The sequence below is a fragment of the Nicotiana tabacum genome, chromosome 16, assembly GCF_000715075.1.
Source record: "Nicotiana tabacum cultivar K326 chromosome 16, ASM71507v2, whole genome shotgun sequence".
NCBI classification, from domain to species: Eukaryota; Viridiplantae; Streptophyta; class Magnoliopsida; order Solanales; family Solanaceae; genus Nicotiana; species Nicotiana tabacum.
The window spans coordinates 168364196-168383369 of record NC_134095.1 but is presented as its reverse complement, the minus strand read 5'-3'; the positions used below and the strand labels follow the sequence as shown (position 1 = coordinate 168383369).

Sequence of the window (19174 nt, the reverse complement as noted above, 5' to 3'; positions counted from 1 at the left end):
ATGAGAGACCATCATATATTGATGTATTTACTTATCATTTTATAAAAGCAAGAGATCGAGCTAAAGCTAGGAGAAATTGAGGTAGGAATGGTGCCTTGTGTGTTTTTTTATCTTTAGGATTCCATTGCCATACATCTCCCATAAATAAAAAAAACAAAGATTGTGGTGGGTTGATAAGTATCCTTCCATTCTTTAACCATCAAAGCGGGACTTCCCCGCACGAATTCGAACTAGTCAGATCCCAATGTGCATACCGACACCGAGTGGAAAAAAAGGAGAAGAAATAGCACAAGAAAGAAGGAAGCAGGAATATACCAAGCTAAATATTCTTTTTAGAACCACAAATAAGAAGGCAGCAACTGCTAGTTTCACTTCCTTAACAGTTTATGTTTCTACTGTACAATCACTAACAGTATGTAACTATGTATATTGTGAAAAAAGTCGCTTCAGAATAGTGTTAAGTAACCATTTAACTGTAAACCTCCATTTCTTGGCTTGTATTTTCCTGTACTGTTAGTCTCACTGGTGCTCAGCATCATGAGCTTTCAAACGGCTAATGTCTCCCCTAAATGAAGGGTAGAGAGGGCGAGATCTCCTGAAAGAGAAAATATCTTCAATCTGGACGACGTTAGGTTCAACAGGATCAACTTTCTCCGCCTTGAATTCAGAAGAATGTGAGCTTCCAAAGACTTGTAAGCTTAATGACTTTCTTTTAGGAGCGCCAACGTTCACATATTCGTTAAAGAAATCGACCAGGTCTGTTTTGGTTATCAGCTTCAGTGCTGCAACCTATTTCATGAATGTTAAATAGCAAGATCTAGTTATATATGATACAACAGATGTCAAACTTAAAATTCTTGTTTCAGAAAGAAGAACGTCGAGACAATTACCCACCTTTTGAACTCCCAGAAATTAGTAAGAGGGGACAAAAGAATAATCTATGCGGACATTCAGTATTCAAAATCAATAATAACATTCCCTCTAAGAATCCAGCATCTTTGTAAGCTATTTCGTTCTAGTTTGACTTAAAAGGTGCCCAACACCGACCCCCCAACTCCCAGCCCCCCACCCCGGCCGAAAAGGGAAAACAAGGAAATACTCCCTCGTTCTAATTTATATGACATGGTTTGACTCGGTACGAAGTGGGCATACCAGGATGGATAAGAATAGGAATGAAGATATTCGGGCCAAAGCGGGAGTGTCCCCGGTGGAGGACAAGATGTAGAAAGCAAGGCTTAGATGGTTTGGGCACGTGAAGAGGAGAAACACAAATGGAACCTCATGTAAATACCATGGAATAGGGAGTGTCCCCGGTGGAGGACAAGATGTAGAAAGCAAGGCTTGGATGGTTTGGGCATGTGAAGAGGAGAAACCCAAATGGAACCTCATGTAAATACCATGGAATTTGGAAATTGGATGTAGTTACTAATTCATGATTTGGCATGTACAGAATGAAAACTTCATGCTCAATTCTACGAGAATTTTTGTGAAAGCCTTTCATTTGCTTCTCTTCGATGGAAGTTTGATTTTCCCAGAATGTATCCTAATTTTTGGCAAATGCCCCGGTAAGGAGGTGTGAGAGGTTGGCCCTGGTGGGGCTGAGAAGAGGTAGAGGTAGGCCAAAGAAGTATTGGGGAGAGGTGATTAGGTAGGATATGGCGTTGCTTCGGCTTACCGAAGACATGACCTTTGATAGGAAGGTGTGGATGTCGAGAATCAAGATAGAAGGCTAGCAGGTAGTCGAAAGTATTAGTGTTAGTCATGTATTCCATTATTGTTAGATTTCTATTATTACTTGCTGTTCTTTTCGCTTCATTTTCATACTATCTTGTTGTTGTTAATGCTTGATGCTACTGCTTTTCTTTTCGTCTCTCGTGAGTCGATGGTCTATCGGAAACAGCCTCTCTACCTTCAAGGTAGGGTAAGGTCTGGGTACACACTACACTTGTGGTATTACACTGGGTTTGTTGTTGTTGTTGGTTTGACTCGGCACGGAATTTAAAAAAAGAAAACTTTGAAACTTGTGGTCGCAAATATTGCATAACATTGTGTGGCTATAAAACTTTTGAAACTTGTAGTCTTAAGCATACCATAACAGGCTATAAAAGCTTCTCATTAATGATAAAATCATGGAAAGTTTAAAGTTAAATTGTTTCCAAATATAGAAGTGTATCATTCTTTTTGAAATGGACAAATAATGAAATAGTGTGACATAAATTTAAATTGGAATGGAGAGAGTGCATAGGATAATCTTCTTTTAGCTATCAATTCAATTCAAAGAAATTAAACTGGCTTGATATGGCAAAAGAAAGCTCATACCTCATTTTCAATTCTATCAAATCTGAGTGTGCCACCAGAAATTTCCCACCAGAAAAAATTGGTTTCCTCTGATAAGTTTTTAAACTTCTCGAGCTTAATATCAATAAGAGCATTGACTTTTCTCTGCATCATATAAAAGACCAAAATCTCAGTGGGCGAGACAACTATGATATTTAAGATTGCAGACAAGTGATCAATTGATCTTGACTTTATTGCTTTGTTACTAATGGGTTTATTCCAAAGATACTAATAGAAGAAATATAAATGTATAGAAGAAATATAATAAAGAAACTTATGTATGCAGCCACACTGACTAATCATTTTCTAAGTACTACATGATGCTTATCTTAAGTCATTTCCCTGTAGCTATTTCTCAAAATATTACTTTTCTGAGAGTTGTCACAATGATGCCATTGTGTTGTTGACAATCTTTTAGTAACGGTGAAGTCCAGCCCAGCTTGTGGGCAACCAGACTATTTCACTGCGGTACCGGCATTATCTCACAAGTACAGGTATCCGGTAACTCTGCCGACCTAGGCCTTTTTTTTTGGCCTTCCCTGGGATTCAAACCTTGACAATGATACCAATTCAAGAAGCAAATCTTAAAGGAGATTCAATATTTGACCTTAAACTCATCATCTGGCATGTCATGAAGCTGACTTTCCAACATCTTGAGAAATGCCTGGAATCGCAACTCGATATATCTTGGATCCTGGTTCATCATTAATGTCTCATATTGAAAGCATAAGGATTTTTATATCTTTCATTTGTTGGCTTACATAGAGATGATATGATGTATTTACCTTGACTGACGATTGAACTATAAGCTGCATTCCGCAAACACCAGCATCACTCCTACAGTTTTAACAACATTACCTTGCTTTCAGCAGTGAAGAAAATTAAATAGACATACTGCCTATTTCCCAAGAGCAAATACATTCATAGAGAATTTAAAAGAGAAGTGTTGGCATACGTCCGCGAAAGTGATGTAATATAACCAAGCTGCTCAACAGATCTAAGCTGGTCGAAAGCTGGTTGCTTAGCTATGAGAACAAATAGTTGCCGTTTTACATTTTTGATGTATTCATCTGGATGCGTCTTCAAAACATAGAATAAGATAAACCATATTAGCAGGAAGAAAAAAGATGGTGAAACTCATAAAAATCCAATTAAAAAGATAAGATATCCAGCAGATTAAGGTTGTTCAGTTGGAAAGTTTCGCACTTTGTTCATTATAAGCTTTTCTGACAGCTTCTTCTTAAGTACATACAAATTATTTGTCTAGCCACAAGTCAATAGAATGGTCCAGATTAACTGGTTTGATGATTTTGAACATTTTAGGTATTAAATTCCTAAAACAAACTTCGACTAGTTTTGATCAGTTAATTCTTGCTATTTCTATTTAACTGTTCTAACAATACTTATTGCAACAGGAGTTTATTGCTAAACAAAAGGAACAACCCATATAAGGGGTAAACAAGAAGTGCAAAGTTTTGCACAGAAATACGAGTTTGCTCGTGAGGCATCCAATCATATATATGATGTAACTGCTACAAAAATATCATTAGAAAAAGGAACAAACGGAGAAGAGAAACAAAAGTTGTAACTTCACGTGTACCTGAATGTAATGGACAAGAGCAGAATTTTCGTCAGACGTATTTAGGCCCTCTGTAGCGTAGAAGTAATTCTTGCTCTCTTCAAGCTTTATAATTCTACTTGACGGATGCTCAGACGCAAATAGGGCCCGAGATAGAGGCTGGGCACCCTTGTAAAAGGCATCTTCAATGTGCTGGATCATTGAGACTGCTTCCTTTGAGTCGATGTTTCCTGAAAAGGGATGATTAAAAGGGTGAATATGCTAAACAACTGGAAAATATCCTAGAAAAATCTAGTAGGAAAGAAAAACTAACCTGCTATGTAGCACTCCAGAAACGTCCTTGATAGCAGCAGAGGATAAAACTTAACAAGGTCATCAACTTCAAGATTAGGAAGGACTTCAAGTTCATCTTTCCATGACCATGCGTGTTCCCGAAGTATTAATGAACAGTAGTACAACGCTTGCTCGTATGGCTGTTGAAACTTGAAATTTTGATATTGCTTTATGAACAATTCCTGTCACAAGATAAAAACAGTCCAAGAGAAGGAACTATCAGTCTACAGCTTTGGATTCAAAATGTCAGCAAACTGCAATCACAATGATTGTTCAATTGTTACTACATTATTAACAAAACCACGTCAAGCTAAGCATCTGGAACAATTAAAAATATAAAAGCTTCAGCGCCATATGCTTTTTAACCAAAAATTGAACTCAGCACAAAACACAAGAAGTTTTCAAGCCATCTCATTTAGTTTTTAGTGTTTATGAATACCTAACTGTAGAAGTAAATATAGCTGCAAAGAGACTGAAAAATATAGTAGTCACAAGTTTTAGACCACATTGAATTTATCAAGAAGAGGACAGTTAGTAAAATCATGGAAGTCTTTTGTCCTGACAAGATGCTAAAACATTGGAAGCAACACTGACTGAAGAACATAGAGACTCAATCATTCGTGCTGCAGTCACACATCAGAACTAAAGCTAAATATAGCTCCAGCTAGGTGTATTTCTTTAATATTCAAAGATACAACTGATTAAACAGAAAATAGTTTCTGGCAAACCAGCCAAAGATGCACTCAGTATTGTCTGAGGCATAAATGCACCAAGCCAGCCAAAAACGCACTCTTTGATGTAGGTGTTGAGTATACAAGCTGAATGCTCATAACGAGTGAAGAAAACAAAGAAAATATGCCCAACCGGATAACATGAACATGAAAGTTCCTAACAGAGTTCAAGTCCCTCAAATGAAATGAGAAAATTTCTTACACCATTTTAAGCAGGCCTAGATCCCAATAATCAATAAAAATGTGCCACACTATTTTTAGCAGGCCTAGATCACATAACATAACACACTAGCTAACTCCCTGCAGGAGCAATTTAATTCAGATAAAATTAGATGCAAGGATTACCATAAAACGATCTAGTCTTCAGAATTTGAATCAGGTTGAACAATAAAAAGACTTGAAAGAATTCCGTAAGGGATGAAAATAGACCCCTTACCTTGATAACAAAGAATCTGTCAGGTTCAACTTTGAAATTGGTAATCTTATCAATAACTTTTTCCACTAAGACCCTCATTTTATGATTATATCCAGTCACAGTCACCTGAAAGGGAAGCAAATCAAAGTGGGAGCGTACAATTATTACAATGTCCTAAAAGTGATTGCACACATGGAATAGGAAAAAATGACAATAATTCAAGAAGCCGAACGAGCATGATGCTTTCCCAAAGTGCAAACAAGAATAAAAAACCTTATAATAATCCAACCAAAAAATTTAGTTTTTCTTTAAATTTGAAAACACATAAGTTGGGGAGGGGGGGGGGGGAGCTGTGTAGGTTAATTTTTGGTAAATTGTATTTAATGTTTGGAGAATTCCATTCATGATGATAATGCGCATACAAGATAAATACCTGGAAACCATTATAGTGACTACTTATCCAATAACCGAGACCGGCAATCTCGGCATAGTAGGCTGAAAAGATGCAAGGTAGATTACAGCAGAGTTAAGCAGACACCAAACGTGCACCATCAGATGAACTAATAGTTAAAAGTAAAGAATATAACTAGGGACAGAATTATCCAGCAATTTAAATGATCAATATTTCAACTGTCAAAATGTCCATGCATATTTGCACAAAGGTATATGTATATAGAAACATGATATCTTAGTCTTTGATACTTGCCATATTCATTTAGATAGTCCATCAGCAGCCGTATGAAAATGGAGGTAAGAACAATTGATTCAGGAGAACTTCTAGATTGGGGACAGCTGAAATCTATTATAATGTATCCCTTTGGCATGGAGAATAATGTATCCGGCTTGTACCATAACCTTGAATAAGGGGATTTCCTTAACAGCACTGGAAAACTCATCTGTACCGAAGGGCAAAACATTTAAGGAATTTAGTACGGTGAAAGCGTGTGAAATGAGGCTTCGTTGTTAGTAATACCTTGTTCAAGACAGTTTTAATGGACAAATCGGTAGGAACAAACATATTAGGTACAGGTAGATGCAAATTTCCATCAGGAGCCTTCTCCATCCATTGCTGTACCAATCAGAGCAGTGTCACCATTCTAGTCAATGTTGGCTAGAGCAATACTACAATACCAATCTTCATCAAATCAAAAGCAACAGTATTTACAGATACCCAGAATGTACCTCAATCATGGAGCTTGTTATTTTCTCTACTGAATATGCAGTTCCATACCAAGGCTCCATTGAATCTGTATGACCGTCAAATTTTGTTGAAACCCAAAAGATTCTGTTGGAAAAACTTTCTTGTAAGAGGTGCTCATCCACAAAGATTTAGTCACAGAAATGATAAATCACACCATCATAGTTCAGTGACATACTATTTCTGCAAATGATACATGCTGAACACACTATCTTACTAAGCTGGAAGTTCTAACACACAATCTCTGTATTTTTATTTATCCCTATTATGCAGATAACCACCAAAGGATTCAGAGGAAATATGCATAAGGGTATGACTAGGAAATGTTTCACCATGGTCTTATGATATGTAATGATGTAAAAGATCGGTAGCCCAAAAAGATCTCAATTTTCATTAAGATGAGTGGTTCATAAATATAAAGTCCAATAATTGTATATTTAATGGCATATTAAGTGTTCTTTTTTTTTTTGGGTGTTAAATGAGCGTAACTTGGTTCTTCTCTTGCTGGGATGCTTAGCTTATGAACTAGAAAACAGCAGACATTTCATGTCAGCCCAACAGCAGTAAGAATAGGACAGTCTCTTTTCTCTTCACCCAATCAACATTTTCCATCGTGCCTCGTTCTACAGAAAGGAGGAAAAACAACTGCATCACCAGGCTTTCTTGCTTGTCCTTAACAGTCATCTTTTCTGTCTCTTCATTTTCTCTATGCTCCCTGAAGGAGAAATACCCTATGTTGCTCGGACTCTCCAAAAATGTGGCCACACGCCTGTCAAATAATCCAAAAAATGCACTACTTTTGGAGGATCCAACACCCGGCGGCATTTTTAAAGACGCCGAGCAACATAGGAAACACCCAAATCAACTATGACCCTATCCAATATGAATTACTAACTGTACTGGCTTCTTGTCATGTCAAAGCCATGATTCCAGCCAAACCAAGTCCATGAACTATACGCAAAACTATTATCTACAAAAGAGGTCATGAGAACCTGACTTCTAAGAACCACAGTTAAAATTGATTCCACGGCTAGCAGGATTAGTCATTGGACTTCCAAGGTCATCCAATGGACAAAGTCAAAAACTTGATTAAAACGATGGACATAGTCAAAAAGTATATTGTACATATTAGACTTTAACATCATCATGCCTTAGATTATTTATCATCATAAGCTAAGTAATGCGAGTATCCCATATGCAAAAACAAAAGTTAAAAAGATATAATTGTCTACAGGGAGGTTAATTCACCTGACATTTTGTGGTGTGAGCTCATTTAGGACTGCTTCAATAATGTCTGGACTGAACCTTGAAGGTAAAGATGACCCAACCAGCCAGTCTATTGGGGGGTAAAACTGGGGAAAAAATCACTCAAATGTAAGCAATTGTTATTCTTTTGATAAGTCAAAAAAAATTCATTATTAGTATGGTATACTTGTGTATAAAATGTATTTATAATGTGGATACCTGACCGCAATCATGTATCAAATTATCTCAACTACCTACACTATGAGAAATAAGAGAAAGACCGATAGAATTCGTGAAGACAAATGTCTTAAGCCTGAAACCTGTTGTGATGAGACAAGAACCAACTTCCCAATCAGAGGGGTTTTGTAGTTATGGTTTCAGGCAATCTCTGGGATGACAATTAACGTTTGAAAGTGTGTTATCTTTCCTATGGAAGAAATTCAGGAAGTGGAGGACATGGCAAGGGTGTTAACATGAAAAGTCAGTGATCTTCAGGCTACGTACTTGAGACTACCACTAGGGGCCGCTCATGGAGATGAAACAATGAAACCCTTTTCTGTAGATGTTGGAGATAAGGTTCACTAGGAAACTAGAAGAAGGAAAGATAATCCTAATAAAGAGTGCTCTCTAATTTATCAACCTACCTCATGACTTTTTGACTAAGCCGGCAACAGCAATGGATGAGAAATCTCCCTTTTTTATTTCATATGACTTTTCTTACTATGTTATTTATCCGACCCCTTTTCCCTAGGCTGCAAATTCCTGAATTTTCTGTGAGAAGGAAAGGAAGAGATTTATCCACATTGTTATAATTAGAGCAGGTCACTTTCTATATGAAGATGGAGGAATTGGGAGTTAAGGACCTCAAGGTTTAATGCCATATTAACTTCATATGAAACTGCTTTATGGAAACAAATCATGAGAGGGTGGAGATAATTCTCAAAGCACATAAAATTAAGGTAGAAGGGGGCGATAAGGGAAATATTGAAGAGGGGAAGAAAACAATTCTTTAGTCTGCCTTTTGAGTTTCTAAAGCTCCAGGAAAGTTAAGTTTATATGATATCACTTGGTATCTTCTATGTACAGCAATGGGAGCATGTCTATCATTTCATTATGTGCCATTGAGTATCCACAATATTAGGAACATGATGCTGAACTTTGGACTTGTGAAATAGGAAAAGAATTCTCATTGACTTGATTCAGAAACAATGTATGGGAGGTGCTTCTTAGGAGTCTTGTGACGAGTACGATATGCTAGGTAATCAGTACCTCTGCTAATAAGATAAAGAAATATTTTATAATTAAACATGTAACATCCCAAGGTATCATATAGAATATACAATAAGATTCAAGTACACTCTATATATGCACGTATTCTAATAGACCCCTCAAACTCAAAGTGGGAAAATCAACTTGAGTTAGCTTATTTCTAAAATATAAAAAGTTGATGCGAACATCTCGACGGAATATTGCACAATCACCAAAAAGAAAATAGGTGATGGAATTATTTCCTTCAGAACAGGGGCGTACACAGGACTTTTTGTAAGCGGTGTCGAAATTTAAAGTGGTGAACAAATTACTACAACAAATCTGGGAGATAAGAAGTAGAGAAGAGCAACACCATCAAACCCCGTCACTTAGAGATGAGAACTTTTTCGTAGTTACGGTTTAAAATTCATTTATCTTATTCTAAAGTAATTACTTTTTAGAAGTTAAATAGTATTTCATTGTCAGTTATGATGTCACGGAAGAGGACACCGTTCTATTTTTCAAACAAAAGAGGCTTAAAAGAAAAAGAAAAAAAAAAGCAAAAGAAACGCATACGAAGTATTCGAACCGCAGACCTCGACGTTGCAAGTGAGGCGCTTGACCATCAGACCAGGCACTATCTTTTCTTCAGCAGTGTCATATGATTTATATGTATACCTTTTGCACAATGTTTATATGTGTAATAACTAAAGTTTTCCGGCGAAGCGGTGTCGGATGACACCGCTTGGACTAGGGTGCATTCGCCCCTGCTTCAGAAAGTCGTTGGTTGTGAAGTATGATGTTGCAAAACACCAAGACCTTAGAGCGTAACTCGAATTGGCAGAACAATGACAAGAAATTCAAAGTTTGGATGAGGGAGTCAGTCTCATAAAAGGAGCAGCAGCAGTCACCGGAGAGATGAACCGTGCTTGAACAATCCTAGAGAGAGGAATGGTGACTGAACGGTTGCTAGAGGGAGCGATCATGAATAGTTGCAGGGGAGAGAAGTGATACCTGGACGTTTTCCCAGAGATAGCAGCACTGGCTACCGAAGAGACGAGCAGCACAGGACACCGAAAGGAAGAAGAAAAGAAGAAAAGATTTATCGGGCGAGTGACACACACTGGCCAACATCGCCAGCCAGTAGCAAAAACTATTTGAGCCACTACCAAGGTTGCAGAAGCTCAGATACCATGTAAAAATTTAAAAAATAAATAAAAAGGAACTTCTCATTAACTTGATTCAGTAACATCGTGGAAGAGGTGCTCTGCTTGGGAGAAAGGAGCTTGAAAGTTTCAAAGGCGAGGATACAATCATTAGCCAATTGCAAAAGACACTACTATTTAGAAGAAGAAGAAAAAAGTGAAAAAGAAAACTTTGGAGCGTACACAACGTCCTTACTAGTATAGATGATATGATGGGACTTTGTAAAATAATCTCCACTGTTAGAGCTAGTGTGGTGTATACTTCTAGTATTATGGGACCATTTCTGTCAATAAAATATCATTTTCATGAATAAAAATAAACAATATAAAAAGAATCAACGAGCACTTCAAAAGCATCCATATAAATGAACCCAGATGCGGAAATATCTTTCTCAATGTACCTGCATATTCGATGCAACATCTACCACATAGTCGATGGCAGAATTCTTGTCTTGATAATGGAAATCAGTCTCAGACATAGCAGAAAGCTGCATGTTTAGAGTATATGTGAGCTAGAAACTTGACAAAAGAACGAACAGCCGTACATGTCTTTACTGAAGGCAATTCATCAAACAAAAATTTAAAGCTTTAAATAAAATGGCGAGCACTACTTTTACGAAAAAATGAAAAATTTCCACCCAATCACTGAACTATATCTCAATTTCAAACTAGCTGGGGACAACTATATGAATCCTTTGAATGCCCTCCACTTTAGTCGGAACCATTTCATTTCAATACTAAATAATTTGTCTTTTATGGCAAATTATCCATAAAAGTATCACTGAGGAAATTCAGTTTGCTCCGTATGTTTTATATATCTATCAATAAATCTTCCTCTAGCCTTAAAGGTATATTAAGCTCCTCTAAACAACAATAATCACTTTGGTGTTTGATACAAAATGAAGTGCAACAACCTCATCAAATATCCATTTACAGGCACCAGCTTGTCGTAGAAGGTCAATATATTTGAAAAGTAGTGCCACAACATCCTCAAAATGATCTGAAAGATTATTGAGACACGAAGGTCAGTGTAGTAAACTTCCCAAGAGAAGATGAATTCGAGAAACAAACGAGAAATTAGAGAAAATGGAGGGCCAAGAACAACACATTACCTTCTAATTCCCTGTCCATAAATTGGGGGGGGGGGGGATGAGAGACTAACCATGGCCAGCATCAGTCAGATGAATATAAACTTCAAAAAATGAGAAGTGATGACCGCCACTTGACTCTCCAGCCGATAAGCTTGTTGCCCAACCTACAAGGATTTGCAGAGATAAATAGCAATAATTTCTTAGAAACAGTCTACGCAAACAGTAAGTAATGCTTGATATATGTACAGACCCCAGAAAACATGTAATGCAAAAGCAAGTGAGATAAAATCATTGGCCTAAATAACTAATTCAGATATATCTTCATCATTGTTGCTTTTCCATCCATAAATAAATGTAAGAAATTTAAACAAATCTATGCTTCTTTCTTCCGGGTAATCTATGTACCATGGTAGTCTATCACCTTGACCCCGTTTCCTCAGCAGCAGATTTCTCTAGCAGTTGAAAAATAAATATTAGTCCGTGTTAGATTGTCCCACATTGGTTGATGGAATGAGTTGTTGTCTCCTTATGTGGTCTTGGGAAATCCTCACCTCATGGGCCAGCTTTTGAGATTGAGCTAGGCCTAGATCCATTTTCTTAACACAATATCAGAGTCAGACCCATCCCAATTCTTGGTTTACCCAATGTTGGACCCATGTTATGTTCCGGCCCTGGGCGTGCCGGAGGGGGTGTTAGATTATGCCACATTGGTATAGGGAATGAGTTGTTGTCTCCTTGTATAATATTAGGCACTCCTCACCTTATAAGCTGACCTTAGACTGAGTTACTTCCAAGGTTCATTTTCTTATCATAGTATGAAATCTAGACTTATCCCTATTCTAAGTATACTTAGTGTTGAGCCCCAATGTTATTATCGACACTCTAGATGTCCGCTCCTCGGTGTGTGGGGGAGAATATTAGATTGTCCACAATAATTAAGGGAATGGGCTGTTGTCTCCTTACATGATTTGCTAGTAAATGGCGTACTGATATGTCTTAACTATTTTTGCATATCTTTGCAACTGAACTCAAGGGTTCCATAAGTGCCACATAACGAGTGGCTGGTGGGATAGGATCCGAATTTTTAATAATTATGTTGAGAACTCACCCAACTTCTTCAAGATATAAAACAAGGATCCTTCTCCTTCATGTCCAATCAAGTGACTCAAATAGATTGAAGGCCCTTCCTTGTAATAAATTACCCCTGGAATTATTGGCCACACAATCCTCAACCTATGACCTTGTTTTATTGGAACAGCTCTGACTAGAATCTGCGTAACAAAAATAAAGAATCATAGGCATAGGACAACAATGTGTTTGCAATAATGAAGAGTATGCAAGAGAAGAGAGAAGAATGTTTGATTATTAGCTCATTTCTGCCATCCCCAACCCATATGAAAAAGAAAAATGAAAGTTTCAACACACGGCTAAAAAGTTTGATATAATTTTATGCCTCATCAGTAAGATTTCTAATTGAAGAAAAAAAGGGAGCAGTGCGCTAATCCAACAGGAGTTGCTGTGTCAACATGTACAGAATATACTATGAAAAATTTGAGTGAATTGCTAAGCTTATGTGACACCTTATTGCACCTCAAGTACATGGACACAAAGATGTTAGAACTTGAAAAGGGCTCACAGTATCTTTCATGTGTTGTCCACCAAAGCCAAATTAAGCTGAATCTCGAAAGATGATAAGTGGTGGTAGGAGACAACCAGAAGTTTAGCTCTCTTCTCTAAAGGTAAAGGGCAGCCCGGTGCACTAAGCTTCCGCTATGCGCGGGGTCCGGGGAAGGATCGGACCACAAGGGTCTATTGTACGCAGCCTTACCCTGCATTTCTGCAAATGCATGTATAGAAAACTCCATTCCACATCTCACAATTTCAAAAATCTATGTGATTAATCACAACAACAACAACAACAACATACCCAGGATTATCCCAGACCAGTGGGATCTGAGGAGGGTAGTGTGTACGCAGACCTTACCCCTACCTTGTGAGGATAGAGAGGTTGTTTCATGTGATTAATCATAAGCAAAGTAAAAATATCAATCTTAAGTTCAAGTGGCCCTATATCATAAAACCTTTTTTCCTTCCCCTGTCTGCCGCTAATCTTTGTACCAGAAAAACACCACCTTTTTTAATCCAGTCAACATGAAATGGGGAAAAGAGATCCAGTAGAACATAGCCCTTATATTTTCCAATTCAGACACTTTAAGTGTCAAATTTATGACCCCAACACCTATTTGAGCACCTGCAGATGTTCTGATTTGCAAGGCTGATCAGTAACAGGAGAGTAACTTCTATTGGTATTTGGAACTTCTTGGAATATGCTCTGCACCAGTGTTTGAGCTTTATCAAGGCAGTCTGATGTTTTAAGAGAGACAATTAGTATAGATAATATTCCGCAAGAATAATTTATAGGGAAAAAAAGAGAAATCAACCGGCTACCTTTTGCATAAACAACTAAATGCATTAAGTTGGCTGAATAATTTTCTTCATAAAATTTCAGAAGCTCCTCCCTAGTATTCAAGCCTCTTGCCTTTGGCTGCACCTCCAAAGTATCCCAACTGCCTGTGCAAGAGTCAAATGTTTATAAATATCAAAAGAAACAATGTGCAACATACAAAGGAGCAACTTCTCTTTCTCTTTAATACAGGAGTACAATAATATAGACTTTTTACGGCATTGATGTTCTGAAAAGAACAAATCAGCTAAAAATGCAGCAATACAAACTGGGCAAGTTAACTATACAGGGATTCAAGGTTATCCAAAGTTAGATTGCAAGCCATGTATTCAGATCATATGGAAGACATTATACATCAAATCACAAACCTGTGCCAAATTTGTGGTACGGATGATCTTTAGCGGTCAGATGTTTCTGAAGCTGCACAGAAAGTAATGCAAGAATGAAGAAGGGTTTTCTTTCCTCCAAAAGAAAAAGAATAAAAATTCGAAAGAGCTAAACAACACAGCTCAAACAGGTACTTAACGAATGTACATGCTCAAGATCCACAAGATAAGAGAGAAACAAGCATAACATGGAACAAGGTCCCTCAATAATAACTTAAGGATATAACTTATTCTAAGATTTTCATGGATAAAGAGAGAGAAACAAGCATAACATGGACCAGGTAATCCTATACATTGGTTGTACACCTAACAGTAAATCAATATAAGGTCGCTCACTAATAACTTAAGTTTTTAGATGATGACTGCACAATTCAATATGGTATCAGAGTAGGTACAACGTCCTGCACTCAAGTCTCACCGCCATCAATTAGCAGAATATTTCTTCGCCCTAAAAATAGAATCATGCCCAACGTAAAAGGGCGCATGAAGACCTAAGTAAATAACTAAAATTCTCTAGTAGTTTAATCTTTTTAACTGATGTGATCACACAATTGAACTTCATCTATCTCCTTCACTGAATCATCACAAGTACCAAAGGAAGCATAAAACTGACTTACGAGTCCATATAAGTACCTGGTACACTCTGTGACCATCAGATAATAGGTTGTTTTGGTTCTCTGAAGATGACTCCGCAAGTTGCCATGGGCACAAGACAAAGACAGTAGAGCAATCAGCAGTTGATAATGTTTATAGGACTGAAAACATCAACATTCACAAATCATGAAGCCTAACCAGAATCAACAGCTTTTATTTCCCTTGTTGTAGCATCAGGTGACATCAACGGTTTGACAAAAAACTGTGCAAATCTAAATAATGAAACACCATAAGGCATTTCATAGATACTCTTTCAAAGATAATGAGGAGTTAAATCCATACCTGTCCAAAGCTTCTTCAAAACAATCTGCATTAATGTCAAAGTGAAAGTTGGTGTTCTCGGAAGATGTAAAAGCATTGGTAGAACCTCCATGCTGAATCAATAATAAAAATGAGGAGGAAATTAAACTCTATAAGACAGTTACCTGAAGGGAATTTATGCAAAACTGCATTCATTAGTGCTATTAGTAAGTTGCCATAAGTATACCAGGTTACTGATACTAAGAGGTGACATTTTAAGAAAAAGATAACCATTCTCATGCTCCGTACCGCTCGGCTTGAGCAGTTAACTTAAAAAGTCTGAGTTGCTAACTACTAGGACGACAAGTCCCTGAGGCCTCAAATAGTTTAACCAAGTTGACAGCCATGAAAGATGATATGCTTACCCACTTTGACAGACAGGACAGATGATAAATGACCACAATTCTTTTTTGCTTTTCTTTATTCGTTAAGGGTGTTTGTAAGGTGGCTATTGGAGACAAATAGTGAAAAGTTTGGTTGAAAATCCAAGGGAAGACTCCAGGGTTTGGATAGGCTCTCAGAGAGATGCTTGGTTTTCGTGACATCTAGTTAGACACTCAGCAATTTCAACATTTCAAGACCGTCTTTGTTCTATTCTAACTAACTACTTCAAATTAAGCTAGGACATTTTTCATATCTAATCCCCTCTTAAACTAGGACATCTTTTATATCTAATCTCCTCTTAAACTAGGACGTTTTGATATCTAATCTCCTCTAATCTGACACTTTGTCCAAGTTAAGCTAGGACATTTTTGATGTCTAATCTCCTCTTAAACTCCTAGCCATAACACACTTGTCTATGCATTCTTCCAATCTCTTCTCTTATCAGGACTCAGCTGCTATATGAAAAATAAGAGAAGAGACTGCAGCAACACATTAGCCCACTGACTTATGCCATAAACTCCTATAAATAGTTAATAGAAAACACATAATACTTTTGTCTAATGCAGGACAATATTTCATGCTAACATTCTAACCTTCCCCTCAAATTTCAGGGTGGAGCAAATTAATGACTGAAGCATATGCAAATAGTTAAACAACCACCATGTATCACCATCAAGGCTCAATAAAAGAGCCCATGAAAACGATCAAAATTGTACCCAACATAAAAAAATCATGACACAGACAACTATCACTTCTCGATAGTCTTGAAGAGAAGATAGATTGCAAGAATAAACAGTAGGAAGAAGGAACAAATTGTTTAACCAGAGTAGAAATTCAGGAAAAAGTAAATCATAATTGCCAATAAATAAAAAAAGATACCTGGGTGATGTATTTTGAGTAACTATTCTCCACGGGATACTTCTCACTTGCATAAAACAGCATATGTTCTGAGTGCAGCACATTAAGAATCAGTATACACTTTTGCCTCAAGGAAAAATGTGATACTAAAATAGCAAACAATATAATGGAATACCGTGCAAAGGGTGCAATTAAAAATACACCAGCTTTGCACGTTATTAGAAGTTAAAATTCCCACCGCTTTAGGAAACAACTTTCAGGTTTGCGGAATACTGCTGCATAGCACCCAAGCTATAACAATAACTACGCCTCAGTCCCAAACAAGTTGGGTCGGTTATATGAAGCCTCACTGACCATGTTATTCCATAAAAGCTCATCTCAGGCCAATATTATACCCAAAAAAAAAAAGATGAATAGCACCCACGCTACAGGAAAAAAAACCTTTGTTTGCTCCATTAACACCCCAAATTCTTAGTTCAACAAACTCGTTCATAATTGATTAAGAAAAGCATCATTCTCCAAAGTTACTTCAAGAACAAGACTCAATAAAATACTAGGTGATTTTTCCCATTTACCTAAGCTTAGAAGGTACCTGTACTGGTGGGAGGTAACAGATACCCAGAAAATAGTCGAGAAGCACGCAGAGGCAGAGCCAGGATTTGAAGTTTATGAGTTCTAAACATGCCACCGAACCCATAGCTTGTTTTATACTAGATTCGCAATTTAGAATTTGTACATATTTAATGGATTTCCTAATACAAATACAGGATTTAAGCAAAAGCTACCACGCTAGCTCCACCATTGGATGTGCACAAGTTGGCCCGGACGCCAACATTATCAGAAAGGGCAGCGCGATGCAGGGTTCGGGGAAGGCACGGACCACAAGGGTTTATTGTATGCATCCTTATCTTGCACTTTTGCAAGAGGCCGTTTCGACGGCTCTAACCCGTGACCTGCTAGTCACACGGCAGCAACTTTACTCGTTACGTCAAGGCTCCCCTTCAACCGTTATAAGAAAGAAAAGAAGAAAAAAAAAGAACTAGAGCTAATACACTAGCTTATTTGACTAAGATTTGAAAGAAGCTATTGCACTAACTTAACTTACCAAGAAAATGAGCAAGGCCTTCAAGACCCTTAGGATCACTATAATATCCCACAGGCACGTCCATAGAAGCAGCACACTGATCCAACAACATAAAAAGTAAATTTATACAAGAATCCAACTCAACAAATTCATATAAAAGGGGCAGCCCGGTGCACCAAGCTTACGCTATGCGTGGTGTCCAGGGAAGTACCGGACCACAAGGGTCTATTGTCCGCACCCTTACCCTGCATTTCTGCTTGTTTACACGGCTTGAACCCGTGTACTGCTGGTCACACGTCAGCAACATAAAAATAGTTCAAAAATTTTCATATATTTTCAATAAAAATAGTTCAACAAAAACCTTGTCTGTTTCAGGATCACTGATGAGGAGGACTTCAAGACAGTTTTGAAGGACTATTCTTCTATACTCCCTCTTATCTGAACGAGCCTTAAAGATCTCCACAGGTTCTTCTACTGTGCCCACAGCCATTTTTTTTGAAACCCCAACTGCTCAAACGCACAAATTTTTAAGTCCAGGAATGCAAATGGGTATTTCAAGAATCAATGAAATAGAGAAAAAGAGAGTAAAGGGTAAGCGCAAAATGTGAACTTGGTTTAAGAAAATCTGTTTTCTTGAAATATAGAGAATTTTTTTGTGCTCTTGCTAGAGCAGAGCAAAGACTTTTGGTTAGTTGGGTTTGCTAGAAATGAATAATTTTGGCTAATTAATTTGAAAACCATTTCTTAGCACCAATTAGTGTTTGACAAAGTTTTAAAAAACTGCTTTTAAGTGTATTCAAAATACTTCTAAAAAAGTATTTTTCGAGGAAGCTACTTTTTTCTGTTTTTACAAAAGTACTTTTAGAAAAAAAAAATACTTTTAGCAAAAAGAAATTGCCAAATAAGCTGTAATATAGGAGAAGCAAGTGGCCAATGCTTAGTCGTCTTTTCATTTCAGTAATAGAAAACTTGGCGGTTGGTCAAGGAATGTATGTAATTGTAGCAAAATTGGAAAAGAAAGTTTTTCACAAGTCACTCACTCTTAAAAATAAAATAAAAAAAGGAGGAAGGAAAATGGTATAGAAATTTGCACGGCGTGTACCCACCACTTTTGACTTGAATACTATGATTTTTCAATTTTTAAAGCTCGAAAATCTTATTTAGGAGTGAAAAATAGAAGTTAATGATCCATTATTATTAAAATCGTCTGAATTTTGGTAGTTTGTGATTAAACTTTTAGTTCAAACACAAATCTGTAAAAATCTCAAAACTTTATTGTTGGACTTTGGAAAATAAGAAGACAAAGTTGATCTTTTTGATTTGGTATTATTTAACTAAATTGGTGGTCGAGGATTATTTGTGTTTGTATTTGAAAACTTTGTTTCAAAATTGAGATCATTTAGAACAGATTTAGGAAAATATTTGGGGGTTTTCCTGAACCTTATGTGGGATATTGATGTTTATGTCCCTTATTTATTTATTTGTTTTTGGTAAATAGCTTTTTTATTAACCAAAAAATGTATCATTTACAGACTCCAAGCAAAGAGCCGGCCTCTTGCACTCCTAATTACATTTGACAATCCCTAGCTTAGCTATACTAACAATAGGAAATCAAGGAAATATTGAGCTATCTCACTAAGGGTATGAACTCAACAGACTCAA

General features: G+C 37.1%; 1 protein-coding gene across 3 annotated transcripts; it reads right to left on the bottom strand.

The window, feature by feature from the left end:
• Nucleotides 1–312: 312 nt before the first annotated feature.
• LOC107769755 (insulin-degrading enzyme-like 1, peroxisomal) lies at nucleotides 313–18212 on the bottom strand. 3 transcript variants are annotated; one of them, XM_075233613.1, is made up of 26 exons: nucleotides 17874–18212; nucleotides 17534–17609; nucleotides 16450–16517; nucleotides 15169–15260; nucleotides 15025–15098; nucleotides 14866–14909; nucleotides 14215–14266; nucleotides 13831–13953; nucleotides 13634–13746; nucleotides 12491–12653; nucleotides 11454–11546; nucleotides 11206–11291; nucleotides 10693–10779; nucleotides 7842–7945; nucleotides 6578–6680; nucleotides 6369–6464; nucleotides 6102–6291; nucleotides 5829–5890; nucleotides 5417–5521; nucleotides 4230–4431; nucleotides 3938–4146; nucleotides 3293–3417; nucleotides 3123–3174; nucleotides 2945–3031; nucleotides 2320–2442; nucleotides 313–789 (listed from the first exon to the last, which is right to left on the bottom strand). In XM_075233613.1, exons 1-26 carry the CDS (start codon nucleotides 18000–18002, stop codon nucleotides 520–522), a joined length of 2928 nt encoding a protein of 975 aa, XP_075089714.1. In that variant the 5' UTR covers nucleotides 18003–18212; the 3' UTR covers nucleotides 313–519. The 3 variants fall into 3 exon arrangements, with proteins under 3 accessions (XP_075089714.1, XP_075089715.1, XP_075089716.1); XM_075233614.1 differs by lacking the exon at nucleotides 2945–3031; XM_075233615.1 differs by lacking the exon at nucleotides 15025–15098.
• Between the last annotated feature and the right edge of the window lie 962 nt (nucleotides 18213–19174).

Excerpts from the sequence above, each read along its gene's own strand:
- LOC107769755 (XM_075233613.1), bottom strand. The coding sequence starts at position 18,002 with ATGGCTGTGGGCACAGTAGAAGAACCTGTGGAGATCTTTAAGGCTCGT. Across the intron at positions 3,175-3,292 it reads ATTACATCACTTTCGCGGAC|GAGTGATGCTGGTGTTTGCG; the intron begins GTATGCCAACAC and ends TTAAAACTGTAG. Across the intron at positions 2,443-2,944 it reads TGCCAGATGATGAGTTTAAG|AGAAAAGTCAATGCTCTTAT; the intron begins GTCAAATATTGA and ends TATATGATGCAG.